The sequence below is a fragment of the Chamaea fasciata genome, unplaced genomic scaffold (genome assembly GCF_029207755.1).
Source record: "Chamaea fasciata isolate MVZ Bird 193981 ecotype frontalis unplaced genomic scaffold, bChaFas1.0.hap1 SCAF_2, whole genome shotgun sequence".
Classification (NCBI taxonomy): domain Eukaryota; kingdom Metazoa; phylum Chordata; class Aves; order Passeriformes; family Sylviidae; genus Chamaea; species Chamaea fasciata.
The window spans coordinates 111,904,720-111,917,966 of record NW_027094087.1 but is presented as its reverse complement, the minus strand read 5'-3'; the positions used below and the strand labels follow the sequence as shown (position 1 = coordinate 111,917,966).

At 50.8% G+C, this 13,247-nt stretch overlaps 1 protein-coding gene across 1 annotated transcript in view; it reads left to right on the top strand.

The window, feature by feature from the left end:
• The first annotated feature begins 7,523 nt into the window (after nucleotides 1-7,523).
• Nucleotides 7,524-13,247, top strand: part of PDE9A (phosphodiesterase 9A) — a 51,092-nt gene continuing 45,368 nt past the window's right edge. Inside the window, exon 1 of the mRNA XM_066177098.1 lies at nucleotides 7,524-7,795. Coding sequence (XP_066033195.1) covers nucleotides 7,727-7,795 — 69 coding nt within the window. The 5' untranslated portion in view covers nucleotides 7,524-7,726. The remainder of the gene's footprint in view (nucleotides 7,796-13,247) is intronic.

Below are 13,247 nucleotides of genomic sequence, written 5' to 3'. Positions count from 1 at the left end.
CCTTTTTAGTGAAGGGCTCTTGGGTTTTCATTTTATTTCTGTGTGATTATTTCTGTACGTCCTTGATCTCAGTTCCTAGATCTCAGTTTCTTGTTCCTGATCTCAGTTTCTTGTCTGAAAACCTCCTTCCTGCCCTACTGGAATCTTTTAGGCAGGGGCTAAGGTCCAAGGAGAGGAAAGCCTTCACACCCCGTGTCCAGGTTGTGGGGAAGCAGCTGAAGGTGAGAGGAAAGGATTTAGGGAAAAAAGAAAAAAAGTGAATCCAGTGAAATCCATTCAAAAATGAGGGAAAAGGAGAAAGAGAAGGATGAAGGACCGTCAGCTTCAGCTGTGTTGGAGTGTGACTGGAGAGGGTCCAGTCTCTAACAAAGCCCCTCTGGAAGAAGCTTCTCACTAAAAGGTTTGGCTGGGGCCACCTCTAAGAAAAGGAGGGTGCAGGAGGGAAGGGGAGATATGGGGAGGGGCTGAAACCCAGCCCTGGGGTGAAAACCTGATCTGTGTCCAATCAACTGGAGGCTGGAGAAAGCAGAGTTAAAAGTAATCCAAAAATAAAATAAAATTCAAGTTCTGTATGAGGCACTCCCTCCCCCCATAAGCTACTTCCATTTCATTTTCTGCCTTTCTTCAGTGCTGCCCTCCCTCCTGACCATGCCATTAATCCATGATGTTTACCGTTTCCTCAGGAAATTGGACTATCTTACTGCATGAAAATCTCAGTTCAATTTTCCTCAGTGAGAGTTTCTGGCTCTCTGGAGTTCTAGAGGGAATCTTATGTACCTGACATGGATGAACAGTCAGGTTCAGTAAAGAGGAGACAACCAAAAAGAAGAGCCACAAATGTGTTATTTGAAGGCAGGCAGTAATGATTTGTCATCCAATCTTTTCAGTTCCTTTGGTCATGACCTGTGGTTTTTGGAGATGGTAAGAACGCTCTGGAGAGTCGTGTGACTCCCAGGAAAAGTGACACTCAAGTACTTATAATTTTGGGAATTTATTTAAAATTGTCCCCATTTCATGTTGGCTTCAAATGTTCTGGCAGAGCAGATCAGACGCTTTCAGTGCTACTGGAGGCTTTTGTCATCTTTTTTACATGGATTCTGTGGCGGATTTTTGGCCTCCCTCCCTAAAAGCTGAGACTCTTTAATCTCTTCAATTGAGAAAATGTTCCTCTGCCTGTTGATGGAAACAGCACTGCACAAACAGAACGAATATGAGAAAATACCTACATCACAGAAAAAAATGTCATCCATCTGAGAGGTTATCTAGCTGTTTATGAAGACTGGTATTTTTAAAATGTTAACACAGAAAGTGTAATTTTTTTACGTACTGCAAAGAACTGTGCAAAGTCTGCTTGACCCCCCCAGGAATTCCAGATGACTGTCTCTGGAGTGATGCAGCTGAGGGACAATCTCCCACCCATTGAAAAGCAGCCCCCAGCAGTGACACACTTCACAGCCATTGCTCCTGATGTTGCTGGAGGGCCTGATCAGCAGCTTGCAGACAAGGAGGCTCCCAGGGATGAGTCAGGGATGCAGCAATGATCACCTCGTGCTCTGCCCATGCCGGGTTTTTGGCCCAGACACCCCCGTCCCCTCTGTGAACTGCGGGGAAGATTGCATCAGGCTGGCACCAGGACCAGCAGCCCTCAATTTTTGGGTTAATCTTTGGGTTGGCAAGACTTTGGGGTGTCTGAGGTCTGCTTGTCAGGGAGATGGAGGAGCTGATTTACAGTGAGTCACTGCACAGCTCCGAGCTGCTCACATGGCAGCCTCCCAAAACAGGCATCTGAAGCAACTTCACTTTCCCGCACCACATAAAATGCCAGGCAGCTTTCTTCTTTTCTCTAAGTCGAGCCATACATCCCTTCTCCCCAGTCTGGGATCATGGGCTGCAACCCCTGCAAAGACTCTGCTGCCAAGAGCATGAGCCAACCTTGCCCAGTGGAGGGAATTGATCTTTCCACTTCTTGGCCATCCTCCCTCTAAATGATCTAGTGGGTGACTCCAGGCACACTTAATTTCATTTATTTATTTTTTTTTTTTCTCATCAGCTCTTGAAAGTTTCAGTTGGGTCTCTTAATTCCTTCCATAACCTTATAAAAACACAGCTCTGAGCTGGGCTTTCCCAGCAGCTCTGTCCCAGGGATGCAGCAGGGTCATTAGCAGCCAGCTGCGGCCCCTGTGTGTGTCTGTGTGCGTGTGTGCTTTGCCTTGCAAGCTCCAAGTCCTGCAGAGGTGCCTGGGACAGGATTCTTGGCTCTCTCCTACTTTAAATGAAAGCCTAGGAGCAGACAGCTGGATTGAGGAGATGGCAGTGGGACACAAAGAGGTAGGAAATGGAAAGCAGAGAGGGAAGGGAGGCTGAAAATCAAGTGGAGAGGTTGCAGTGGAAAGGAGGGCAGCCAAGGCTCTCTGTTGGAACGCCATGGCATGGAGATTCCTGGGGTCCTGTGGCTCCTGGAGGTGATGGAAAGTGGAATCAGGATGGAGGGTGGGCTGCGCCAAGGACCTGGTGCCTCTGCTATAGTGAAAGGAAATGCTACAGTGAATGGAGAGTGAGCCCCTTCCACCTCCAGCAGGGAAAGGCAATGGGTCTGCACCCCTGGGAGACCTTCAGGAAACCAACCTGGGACCTGCCAGGTACTGCAAGTGTTCTAGAAAACAGATCACTGGAAAAACTGCTAACATAGAGCAGGAGAAGTTTTTTTTTCCCTCAGTAGACAAAAGAGAAAAGCCAAGAAGTGCCAGATGCTGTATTGGACAAGTGCTTTATAAAATGGAAGGATTGCCAGTGGCTTGAGTCTGCTCTTCTCCAAGCCAGCACTGCACACACACAGATATTTGTGAGGTAACAGGGGTGGCTGCTCTCACTTCCACGAGATCTGAGCCTATTAACTGGCTCTGAGCGTGGAGACACAGCGAGAATTCCTGGTAGGGACCAGAATTTTCCCTAGAGCTGTGAAGAGAATGAAGGCAGAATTATCAGCGAGGTGGCCAAGGCTGCTGGATTAAACAGCAGAGCTGGTTCCCGAGTGAGTAATCCCACACCTCCCGCCCACAGAGCTCCGCTCCTGCACCCCAGTGCCCCAGACCAGCCACGTCAGATGTCACAGCTCCCTTCCAGCCCACGTTCCTGGGGCTTTGCCATGGAAACCAGGATGACAGTGAGCGTGGCTGTACTGCATGGACTGGGAATGGGGCTGGGGTGAGCAACAGGACCCAAAAAACGGGGCTGGAGCCAGGAGTGAGGTGGAGAGCTGTGCTGTTGAGTGGGGAGGTCAACCTTTCTCTCCCCTTATTTAAAAAAAAAAAAAAAGTTACAAGTAGAATAATCATAATAAATATGTTTTGGAAGTTTAGAAACTACTCAAAAACTTTTTTTAAACCCATAGTATATATATACACACATATATATAATTAATTTTAAATGTACGGCTGTATATTTACTCCAGCCTTACAGAGTTGGCAATTAATTAGTTAAAAAACAAGAAAAAAAAAAAAAAACAAACCAAAAAACCCCTACAAGAATAAATGCCCTGCTCCTGTAATTCATGGTGGTACAATACAGGGATAGAGAGGGATGTTTCACAAGGGTTCAGAGGGTCAGGACACAGGGGGAATGACCCTAAACTCAGCCAAACACCACTTTCAGGTGTTTCCAGGGTTTTCAGGGCCAGTGTGGACAAATCCTATAGAGGTCCTAATATTAATAATTAGTCATTCTCTAATTAAGATTCAATATGATCACTTCCAGGACTGGGCCTGTGGAAATCTGGCAGGGTATAAAAGGAATGTACAAAGAAGTGAGGTAAAATTTCCATGTGCAGCATACCATGTTCTTTCTGTGGGTTTCTGGAGAGGAGTGAGAGCTGGGCTGGAAAGGCCAGTCGTGCTCTGCATGGAGGAGCTCCCACTGCCACAGCCATCATTTGGCTGTTAAAAGCATAAATCAGAAAGTTAATTCCTGCAGAAAGCCTACATGACTTCAGGGGAAAAAAAAAAAAAAACACACCTAGAAGCAAAAAATGGCAAAACACCAAAGAGGGTGAAAAGAGGGAGAGAAGGCTGAGCGAAGTAGGGAGAAGAGGAGCTGTGGGAGGGAAAGGGAAGCCTTCCCAGCTCCAGAGGCAATCTGGAATTTTGGCAGAGGTAAAGCAGCAGGTCAGGGCCCTGTGGGGACATGGAGACAGACAGACACATGCAAGGGACCTGCAGCAGAAGGATGGAACCTGCAGGAGAAGGGATTGTTGGGCAAAGAAAGCACTTGAAGGCTTAGATATGGAATAGGTAAGGAAAAAAAGTTGATTTCAAAGAAATAGTATTCTCTTTTTAATTCTAGGCAAACTTTTTACAAAGTACAGAATCTTTCACTGAAAGTTTTACACTTTCTGGCTCTTTCCCCCCCATCTCAATCCCTCTGAAGATCCCTGCTGTGCAGTGCCCAGGTCTGGATGTGCACACAGCAGGTTGCAAGGGGCACTGAATTTCTTGACTGCAGCAAAAAAAAACCTCCAGGTTTCAGAGAGGCTGAGGGTTGTGCTCTCACCGTGTCAGCACAGTGACCTCTGGGCTAGAGAAAGACATGCGAGGGGACAGGAATGGTGCCACTCCAAGCCCAGGCCAGCATGGAGAGTGACTTGAGCAACCCTTTCCATCCTTAAAGCTTTTCCCTGGCCCTCTGAGCAGGGTTTGCAGCAGGGGGAGATCTCAGCCCGTGCAAAGCCAGCCTGGCTGGGTTGTGCCTCCACAGCAGCAGCTCCGAGGGTAATTTACTGAGCATCCTCCTGTTACACCTCGGGAACACTAATAAAGCTGCCTCTGAGCTACACACACACCGAGCTGAGGCCGGGGCTGGGAGGCTGAAGTGCCTTTTTCTCTCCTTGGGAGCACCCCCCGGGGTAAGTGGCGTCTGGCTGGGGCACTGCCAGGTCCTTGGGCCCAAGGCTTGAGCCCTGCAGATCTCCAAAAGGTACATTCCAGGGGTTGAGTGCACGGAGTGAAGAGTGTTGGGCTTGGTAAACAGCTCAGGGGAGGCAAAGCAGAGCTGCGAAATGCCTGATGTGGTCAGGGGCACAAGGGCCGGGTGCTGCCCTGAGCTGGGCAAAACATTCCTGTAAGGCAAATGGTGGAAAGTCGTTGTCTGGCACTGTACTGCTTGGGTTTGGTCTTAGATTTGAAGGATTTGATGAGATGGGAAAATGCTTCCCAACAACTTTTGCTCCACGTTGCCCAGCGTATACTGAAAGAAGGAGACCCTGGAAGGTTAAACCAACTCAAGGCAGTGATCTGCTGGAGCTGCACATTCTCTTCGATGAATGTTATCTCCTTTCAGGCATGGGCTTGAATTGAGTCTTCGATTGCATCAGGCTTTTGTCATAATTTCTGAGTGCTCAGCTTTTGAAGATTCGCTTCTACATGAAGTTCATGAAAAGAGCAATAGCAGTTTTACAGCAAAGCAGTTTTTCCAAGAAGTATTAATGTAGTTAGGGAGAGGGGGATGTGTGCTGGTGCTTAAGAGACAATTTTAAATACACAGGGAGTAGATAGGACAAGGACAGTGGAGAGGCAGGACTAGGATCATCGCCTGGATTTCAGAGCTTGTCTTTTTGCTGGCTGGAGAAGCCGGTCACATTTAAAAAGAAAAAAAAAAAGAAATAATCTAAAAGTCTCGCTGATGTGAGACTCTGATCATTAGATATCTCAGTGAGATCAAACCCTGAAATGCACCTGTGACGTTGTCCGACCACTCCTGGAGTGGGTGATCACACTGGGCGAGCTCAGTATCCTCCTCTACAATCCCAAATGTCCCATGTGCATCCCCCAGAGTGAGTGTTCTTGTTGTCTCTTTCCAAATGGCCGCATTTTTGTCATCACAGCCATCTTCCTCAGGAACCTGCTGGGGCAATCAAGTAATTCAGGACTGAATCACAGCCAAACAGGATTAAGGCAGTGCTTAGCAGAGCAGGGTACGGAATGATGGGTCACAGAGGTCCTGGCTGGTGCTCAGAAGCAGCGGGGTTGGTGTGGAAGGGCTGCTGAAGTGGGAGAAGCTGTAGCTCAGCACAGCCATGGGGATCCCCTGTGGAGTAATCTGAGGGATTGGGCTCTGGGATAGTTCATAGGATAGTCTGTGGGACAGACTGCAATGCAACCTAGAGGATAGTCGAGTGGCTAGTGGGATATGGGATGGGCTGTAGCACAGCCCACAGGATAACCCCCAGGACGCCCCTGCAGTGGCAAGGGCTCTCTCCTCAAAGACTTCCAGTGCCTGCTCCAAGCTGGCAGAGGAAGGATGCGAAGCAAAGCCTTGCACTCCCCAAAAGAGCCACCTTGCTGCTGGTTTTGAGAGCTTTAGAAGTACCACAGCCTTCAGCCTGAAAGGTCAGCCCGGCTCTGGCCCCCGGGCAGCTCTGGGACCCACCCAGCCCCTACACATCCCCTTTGCAGAGCAGCAGAGCCCTGTCTGCACTCCCAGGGGCAGCCAAGGACAAACCGGAGCCAGGGACAAACCACAGCCAAGGACAAGCCACAGCCAAGCCCCTTGGCCTCTGCCGGGATCAGTTTTGTCTCGCTCTGGCTGCAGGGAGGATTTGGGGTGGGCAGGGTGAGCAGCACCCACCAGAGGCCAATAAAAGCTTTTGCAGCCCGTCCATCAAAAGCCCCGGAAAACCCAGGGAGTTCATGCTGGCAGGACAGGCTGTGTGCTGCCTGTACAGCCTCTCTGCTGTCCCCAAACTCCGTCCCCGCCGTGCCGGAGCCTCGCCCGCCGCCGCTCCGGGTCCCCGGGCATTGGAGCACGGCACAGCCCGGGCAGGGCTGATGGCATCCGGCATCTGCTCCGGGAACACCGCCGGGGCTCCGCTGCCTCCTGCCTTCCTCATGGCAGACGCCTTTGCCAGGAGACTTCTCGCTCCCCTAAATAACAAATTCCTTCTCTCCGGGGGCGGCACGGATGGCGGTGGGCGAGAGCACGGGCTTTGTGCTTTCTTGGTGCTGCTGGAGCTTACGGGGGGGGGGGGGGGGGGGGGGGGGGAAGAGCTTCTGCTTTTCTCTTTCTGTCCTTGTAATGATAACGGGAGGGATGTGGAAATAGAGCTGCTGAGTTTGGATTGAGACGGTCCAAGCCCTGGCTGGCAGTGGGTGTCTGAAAGGACACTTCCAGCGCAGGGCACTTCCAGACGGGAGCTTGTCACCGTGCAAGCAGCTCGCTAGGAGAGGCACTAACTAATAATTACGGTCCTATTTCAGCGTAAAATCAAATTATATCTCTCACCACCCCGCTGAAGGAGGGTTTTTCTCCTCCGCAGCCCCCCCGAGGGACAAATGCCACTGGATTCTTGTGCATAACAGGAGCTGGTCAGTCCCGGGGGCAGAGCCCGAATGCGGATGCCCAGCAGCTCTCAGCCTTAAAGCCAGGAGGGGTTGTTGCTATGGGAATGGAGAGGGGGCTTGCAGGCAGCATCTGGAGCCTGTGCCTTTCCCAGTCCGAGGCAGCTGGATTTGGAGGGAAGCAAAACTAAAAGGAGGTGGCAGAGAGAGAGACAGAGGCACAGCAAAATGCATGCATGTTAGAGGAGGGACCTTCCCAGAATGAGAGTACAGTGGGATACAGAAGAGCGGGGACACCAAACTGTCAGCCAGCGGTGGCTCGGCCGGGTAGGATAAACCTGATTTTCCGCTCTGATTGACACTGGAAACAAGTCCGGGGAGAGCCCAGCTGTAGCAAGATGGGATCTGCCTCCTCGACTTACCGGCCCAAATGTATTTATTTGGACATTGACGGAAGAATTCAAAAGGTACTTTTGCTGTTTTTCACCAAGTGGCGTCTCCGGACGCGGCTGCGGGCGGTGCTGGCTGCCCGACCCATCCCCGGTACCGGAGGCAGACGCGCATCCAGCGGGCTCCGAATCCCTTTTCGAGGGGAAAGGGGGGGTTCCTGCGTGCCTTCTGCTTTGTACACGGATGTTTATTTAAAGGGGAAGGGGAGGCTGGCAGAGGGGAGGGCTGGGCGCTGCCAACACTGAGTCGCTGCCAGCTCTCCCTGCCGGCGTTGGGGATCCTCGGTTTTCGCAGCCGCGTTTGGCTTCCGCTCCCGGAGCGGCGTCGCGCCGTGTTTACAAAGTTTAGCCTGTGGCGAGGTTTTCCCCCAAGGCAGTGGGAGCAGGGAAGCACAGCCGAGCTCCTCGGGGCTGTCTGCCCGGGGGTTCCGGCCGTGGGCATCTCCCTCCGGCCGAGCTGAAGGTCAGGCAGGTGCCCGGCTCTTTGTGCACGGCCGGCGGCTGCGGGGGCACCCCCGCCGCCTCCGCCGAAGTTGCTGATAAATGCCGGCAATTAAAACTTTCAGCGCCGTTCGCCTGCCTTGTTGGGTTAAGCACGGTTCAGAGCGCAGGGAGAGCTGCGGGAGAAATGTGTCCTGGCTAAAAGGGAGAGCTCGCACGCTGCCGAGCTGACAGCCCACTGCTTTTAAACAGAAACAATGCCGACGCCTTTCTGCAAGTCTTTTTTTTTTTTTTTTCTTTTCCCCTTCTCTTTGTCAGCAGCTCTTTGGCCGCAAACCAAGTGCCTTTTTTGTAACACAGAGCTGCTGTGAGGCTCCAGAGCAAGTAAACTCTGATTTGCAAAAATTCAAATCTCTCTCGTCTTCCAGCTCTAAATTTTCGGTTCACCCAGCCTCGTCTTTTGTTGCTTCTTTGTAAAGAAACAGCAACGACACGGTGTCCCTTCCCTGCCCTGTGCTGTGCTGTGTGAGTGCCCGCAGCGACGGGGTGAATGGAGATGACAGTCCCATCCCACCACACACGCCCCCAATCCCCTCCACCACTGCCCCGGAGACCCGCGGTGACCGCTCAAAGTCGTGTCCTCAGGAACAAGGAGAATCCAGATCTGTGCCGGATTCCCCAGAGAAAGCTGCTCCTCTTGATCCGCCTTATTCGTTGCTTGGTCTTGATGATGATGGTCCCTCTGCTGCTGTGGGGTTGTGCCTGCCGGCTCTGCTGAGCTGCGGGCACTGATTCTCCTTTTCCTGGGTGTAATAAATTAACCAATTTGGTGTCCCCCCCCGAAGCACGGATTGAATGGAGCCTCCTGGTACCTGTACAGTTCAGTACCGAAAAAAATCTTTGGGCATTTCAAAAGGGTGGTGAGTGTTTCCATAGTGTCGGTAATGCACAGTGTTTGTCATCTATGCTGGATTAAAAAAACAACAAAAATAACAGCATTTCTCCAACCAGCCTCTGGAGTGTACTTTTAACACTAAAGGCACAGGAGAGGCAGAGTCATATGAGCAAGCAAATGCAAACTCAGGCAGCATTAAGGGGGTTTAATCTCGGTAAATGTTATCTGCTTCTTTTGTCGGGTGTAAAATCCTGTCTGTGTAATGTTTGGAAGGATTCCTGAAGTCAAAAGTGCCGTGTAAATGGGGTTCACCCAGCGGTAAGCAGGGCATATCTCAGATTCTCCTGCCTTCTCAGAACATCATTAGAAAGAAGCAGAAGGGAGGAGGGGGGGAAAAAAGCAGCAGCCCTTAATCTTCCAAGGAATGCAGCAATGGAGACTTCTAAAGGGAACTCATTAAATCAATGCTGAGCTTCTTGTCAGCCAATAAAGAGGTACAGCTTCATTATAACAGCGTTTGTTGAGTTTGAAAGGGCTCAGCTCCAACGCGACCTGGCCCTGCAACAGAACTGGGCATCCTACCCCAGCACCGCTTGTGGCTGCAGCTGTTCAGAGGCAATTTTTTTGGGTGTTTCCATGGCCTCATCCTGAATTTCCGCCGGCGCAGCCGCAGGGTGTGCTGTTGACTTTGGGAGAAGTTGTTTCACCTCGGCGCCGGGGTGAAGGAAGGGACAAACCCTGCCCAGGGACCCTGCGCCCTGCAGATGAGCAGAGTGCTCTGCAGCAGGAGGGTGGAATTAGACTAAGTAGGTTTGTGTGTTGGCAGGTCCAGCGGGGCACAGCAGGGAGGGCCAGAGGGACCTGGTGCTTACGAAAGAAGAGTTGGCTGGCTATGAAATCCTTCCCAGGAGTTACTAAAATAAAGGAGGCACCCTCAGCCCGGTTGAAAGCAGGACCACGCCAGTGCCAGCACGTCCCAGAGGAAGGGCTGAGGTCCATATCTGTCTCTAACAATTTCCTTCTGGACAAAGTGTCCAGCCCACAGCTGGAGAACTGAGTGGAGTGATGGATGAGCAGCTGGCTCACGGGTCAGGCACAAAGGGATGTAGTGGATGGGGTGACATCAGGCTGGTCACTGGTGGGGTTCTGGAGGGCTCCTGTGCTTTTCAACACCCTCATCAACAACCTGGACACAGGACTCCAATGAATACTAAATAAGTTTGCTGATCACACTGAACTGGGAGGAGCTGGTGGCTCCCTCAATGCCAGAGAGGCCCTGCAGGGAGACCTTGACAAATCTGAGGGCTAGGCAATCACCAGCAGTATGAAGTTCAACAAGGGAAAAGGAAGGATTCTGCACCTGGGATGGGATAACCCTGGCTGTGTGCATAGACTGGAGAGTGAGATGCTGAAGACCAGCACCAGGAAAGGGACCTGGGAGTCCTGGTTGATAGAAATTTGATTATGAATCGGCAGTGCCCTGGCAGCCAGGAGGGACATCCCTGTCCTGAGGGACATCAGGCCCAGTATGGCCAGCCAGGCAAGAGAGGGGATTGTCCTGCTCTGCTCTGGGCTGGGGCAGCCTCGGCTCGAGTGTTGGGGACAGTTTTGGCTACCACAGTATTAAAAAGTCATTAAACTATTAGAGAATGTCCCAGGGAGGGCCATGAGGATGGTGGAGGGCCCTGAGGAGAAGCTGTATGAGGAGCAGCTGAGTTGCCTTGGTCTATTTGGACTGGAGAAGGGGGGACTGAGGTAAACTGACCTTCCAGAGGCACAAAATTGTCTTCACCAAAGCTGACCACAGTGTTGGGCTCTTGTCCAGTGAGCAGAGTTGGCTGAACACCTCTCCAAGCTGGGGCAGCTTTAGGAAGGACCTGAGGTGGCTCCCCCAGCCCAGCCCAGCAGAGTCCACCCGTGGGACCCCAGGCTGGCAGAGATAGGGCCATGCAGGGGCTGTGGGAAGGGGAAGATCAAGGGCTGTGGGATTACAGCCACACTCCAGATCCAGGGCTCGGCACAAACCAGCTTCAAAGAGGTCACTTGTTCATGGAGCTGAGTGAAAAATGAAATTCCAGTGTAACTATTCCTGTCCAACACCCACGTAAAGGGATGCACACCCGGAGAAAACAAGTGCTGCTCAGTTTATTTATTTCTAAAGGATCTTCTCAGCCAGCAGTCCATCACCCACTCGCTTGGACACACACCTCAGGAGCACCTGGGGCTGAGCACACAGGGAAACACCGGGGTGTGCCAGCCCTGCCACAGCTTGCTCTGCTGCCAGGCAGAGGAGAAGACAGCGGGGCAAGGGGAAGCCGTGGCTGTGTTTCCTGTAGGATGAGGAGGTCTCCACAAACCAGCATGGACTGGCATTTCCCCTAGTTCCTGGAGTGCCACTAGATGGGGTCAGGCACCCAGACCCCCAACACTAGTGGAGACCTGCCAAATTTAACCCAGATCTGGAGCATTATTTTCCTCCATTTTCCATCATTAACCCCTTGGCTGCATTTTGAAGAAAAAATCCTATTGAGTCTGTTTTGAATTAAAAATCCACCAGGAAAAAAAAAAAATTAGTTCCCCAGCTCATGCCCAATCTTTTTTTCCATGGAGAAACTACTGGGAACATTTTCTTTTGACCTTTGAGATTTAAATGGTAGCAGAGCAGAACCAGCCAGTGGCCTTATTCCCAGCACGATGGCTTCACAGCTCTCCTTTTCAAATGTCACACAGTAGTGGCTTTGCTTGCAGAGTTTTAAGGAGTTCCTCTGAGAAAAATGCTTGTTTCAAGAGGATTTCAGTTTCCAGTGTCTTAATCAACATCATATTTGTAACAAGTATGGAAAAATCAGAGGGCTACAGAGCCTGAAGTAACTGGAAAAAGAGGACTGTTGCCTTTGTCAAGGATTCTATGAAATCACTCAGTGGTATTTTCCTCAGAAAGCGAGTAAAGAATTTTGGAGTCATTTTGCTGGTTTATTGAGTCATTCTGGATGTCAAGCAGAAATTTTTCTTTTTTTTTTTTCCCCCCCTCAAAGAAATGCATTGAGTTCAAGCTTTCTGGGTGCCTACTGCCCTGACTTGTGTTGCAGGACACTGGTCCATCCACAGCCACTGTTCCCCTTGGCCTGAGGTCCCCAACAAACAGGACAAGGCTCAGAATGAGCTTTGGTGCTGTGGTTGTTGCACCGAGACATCAGCGCGCAGGAGTCGCTTCTGTCACATGAGCTTTTTTTTCAATTACAGCAGCAGCATCTGTGGTATAAATGCCCTGATTCTAGCAAAGCCAACAGATTTTTCCAAGGCTCACCAGGCTATTTTTAACCTGCAAAACTGGATTCAGATAAAAAAAAAACAAAACACAGCAGAAAAAATAATGGCGTGATGTTGCCTTCAAGGCGATGAAGTGTTTTTGCACCCCGATGATTCTTTCAACACAGCAAGGCAAGCCCATGGACCCCATCCTATGTCTGTTTGGACTGAGGATTTAGGGGAACACCCTTTCAGCTGCCAAACACCAAAGGGGTGCACAGGATGGGTGCTCATGGCAGTCAGGACATGGACACCTCTGGGGGCTGCTCTGCGCCGCATCCTGCTTTAGCACGGTGAGGCACAGGAATGGTTTTGTGGGATCAAGGCCATTTCCTTAGTGCTGCCAGACTCTGTGGCTGTGGGAGGGTAAAAGGTGGCACAGCCTGAGTCTGGCCAGGCCTTGGTTAAGCTTGGCTTTCTCACTTTAGCTGGCCCTGGTGAGCTCCTTCTTGTTGTAAAGCAGCACAAAACGAGCAGCAGGTTCCTTGAACTCTGTCACACTGCAGCACATAAACATTTAAAGGAGTAAAAATGCCTGTAACCCATGCTTTTGAAAACATGAAAAATAATGTTACACATGGGCATCTCTCTCCCCTACTCTCCTTTCTCCCCAGTGGGGGCTCCTCAGAGCATTCAGGGGTCCAAACCATAATCCCAGCACAGCTCTGTAATCCCAGCCAAAATTCTTCCATACCCATCACCCAGCAAGACTTGTTTACCGCTGTTTATCTTTGTGAAGTCACACTCGGTGTATTATATTTATTACAGTTTATGTTCACACTAGTCCAGACAAAGTGTAAGTTTAACACTCTCAGCCTAACACTT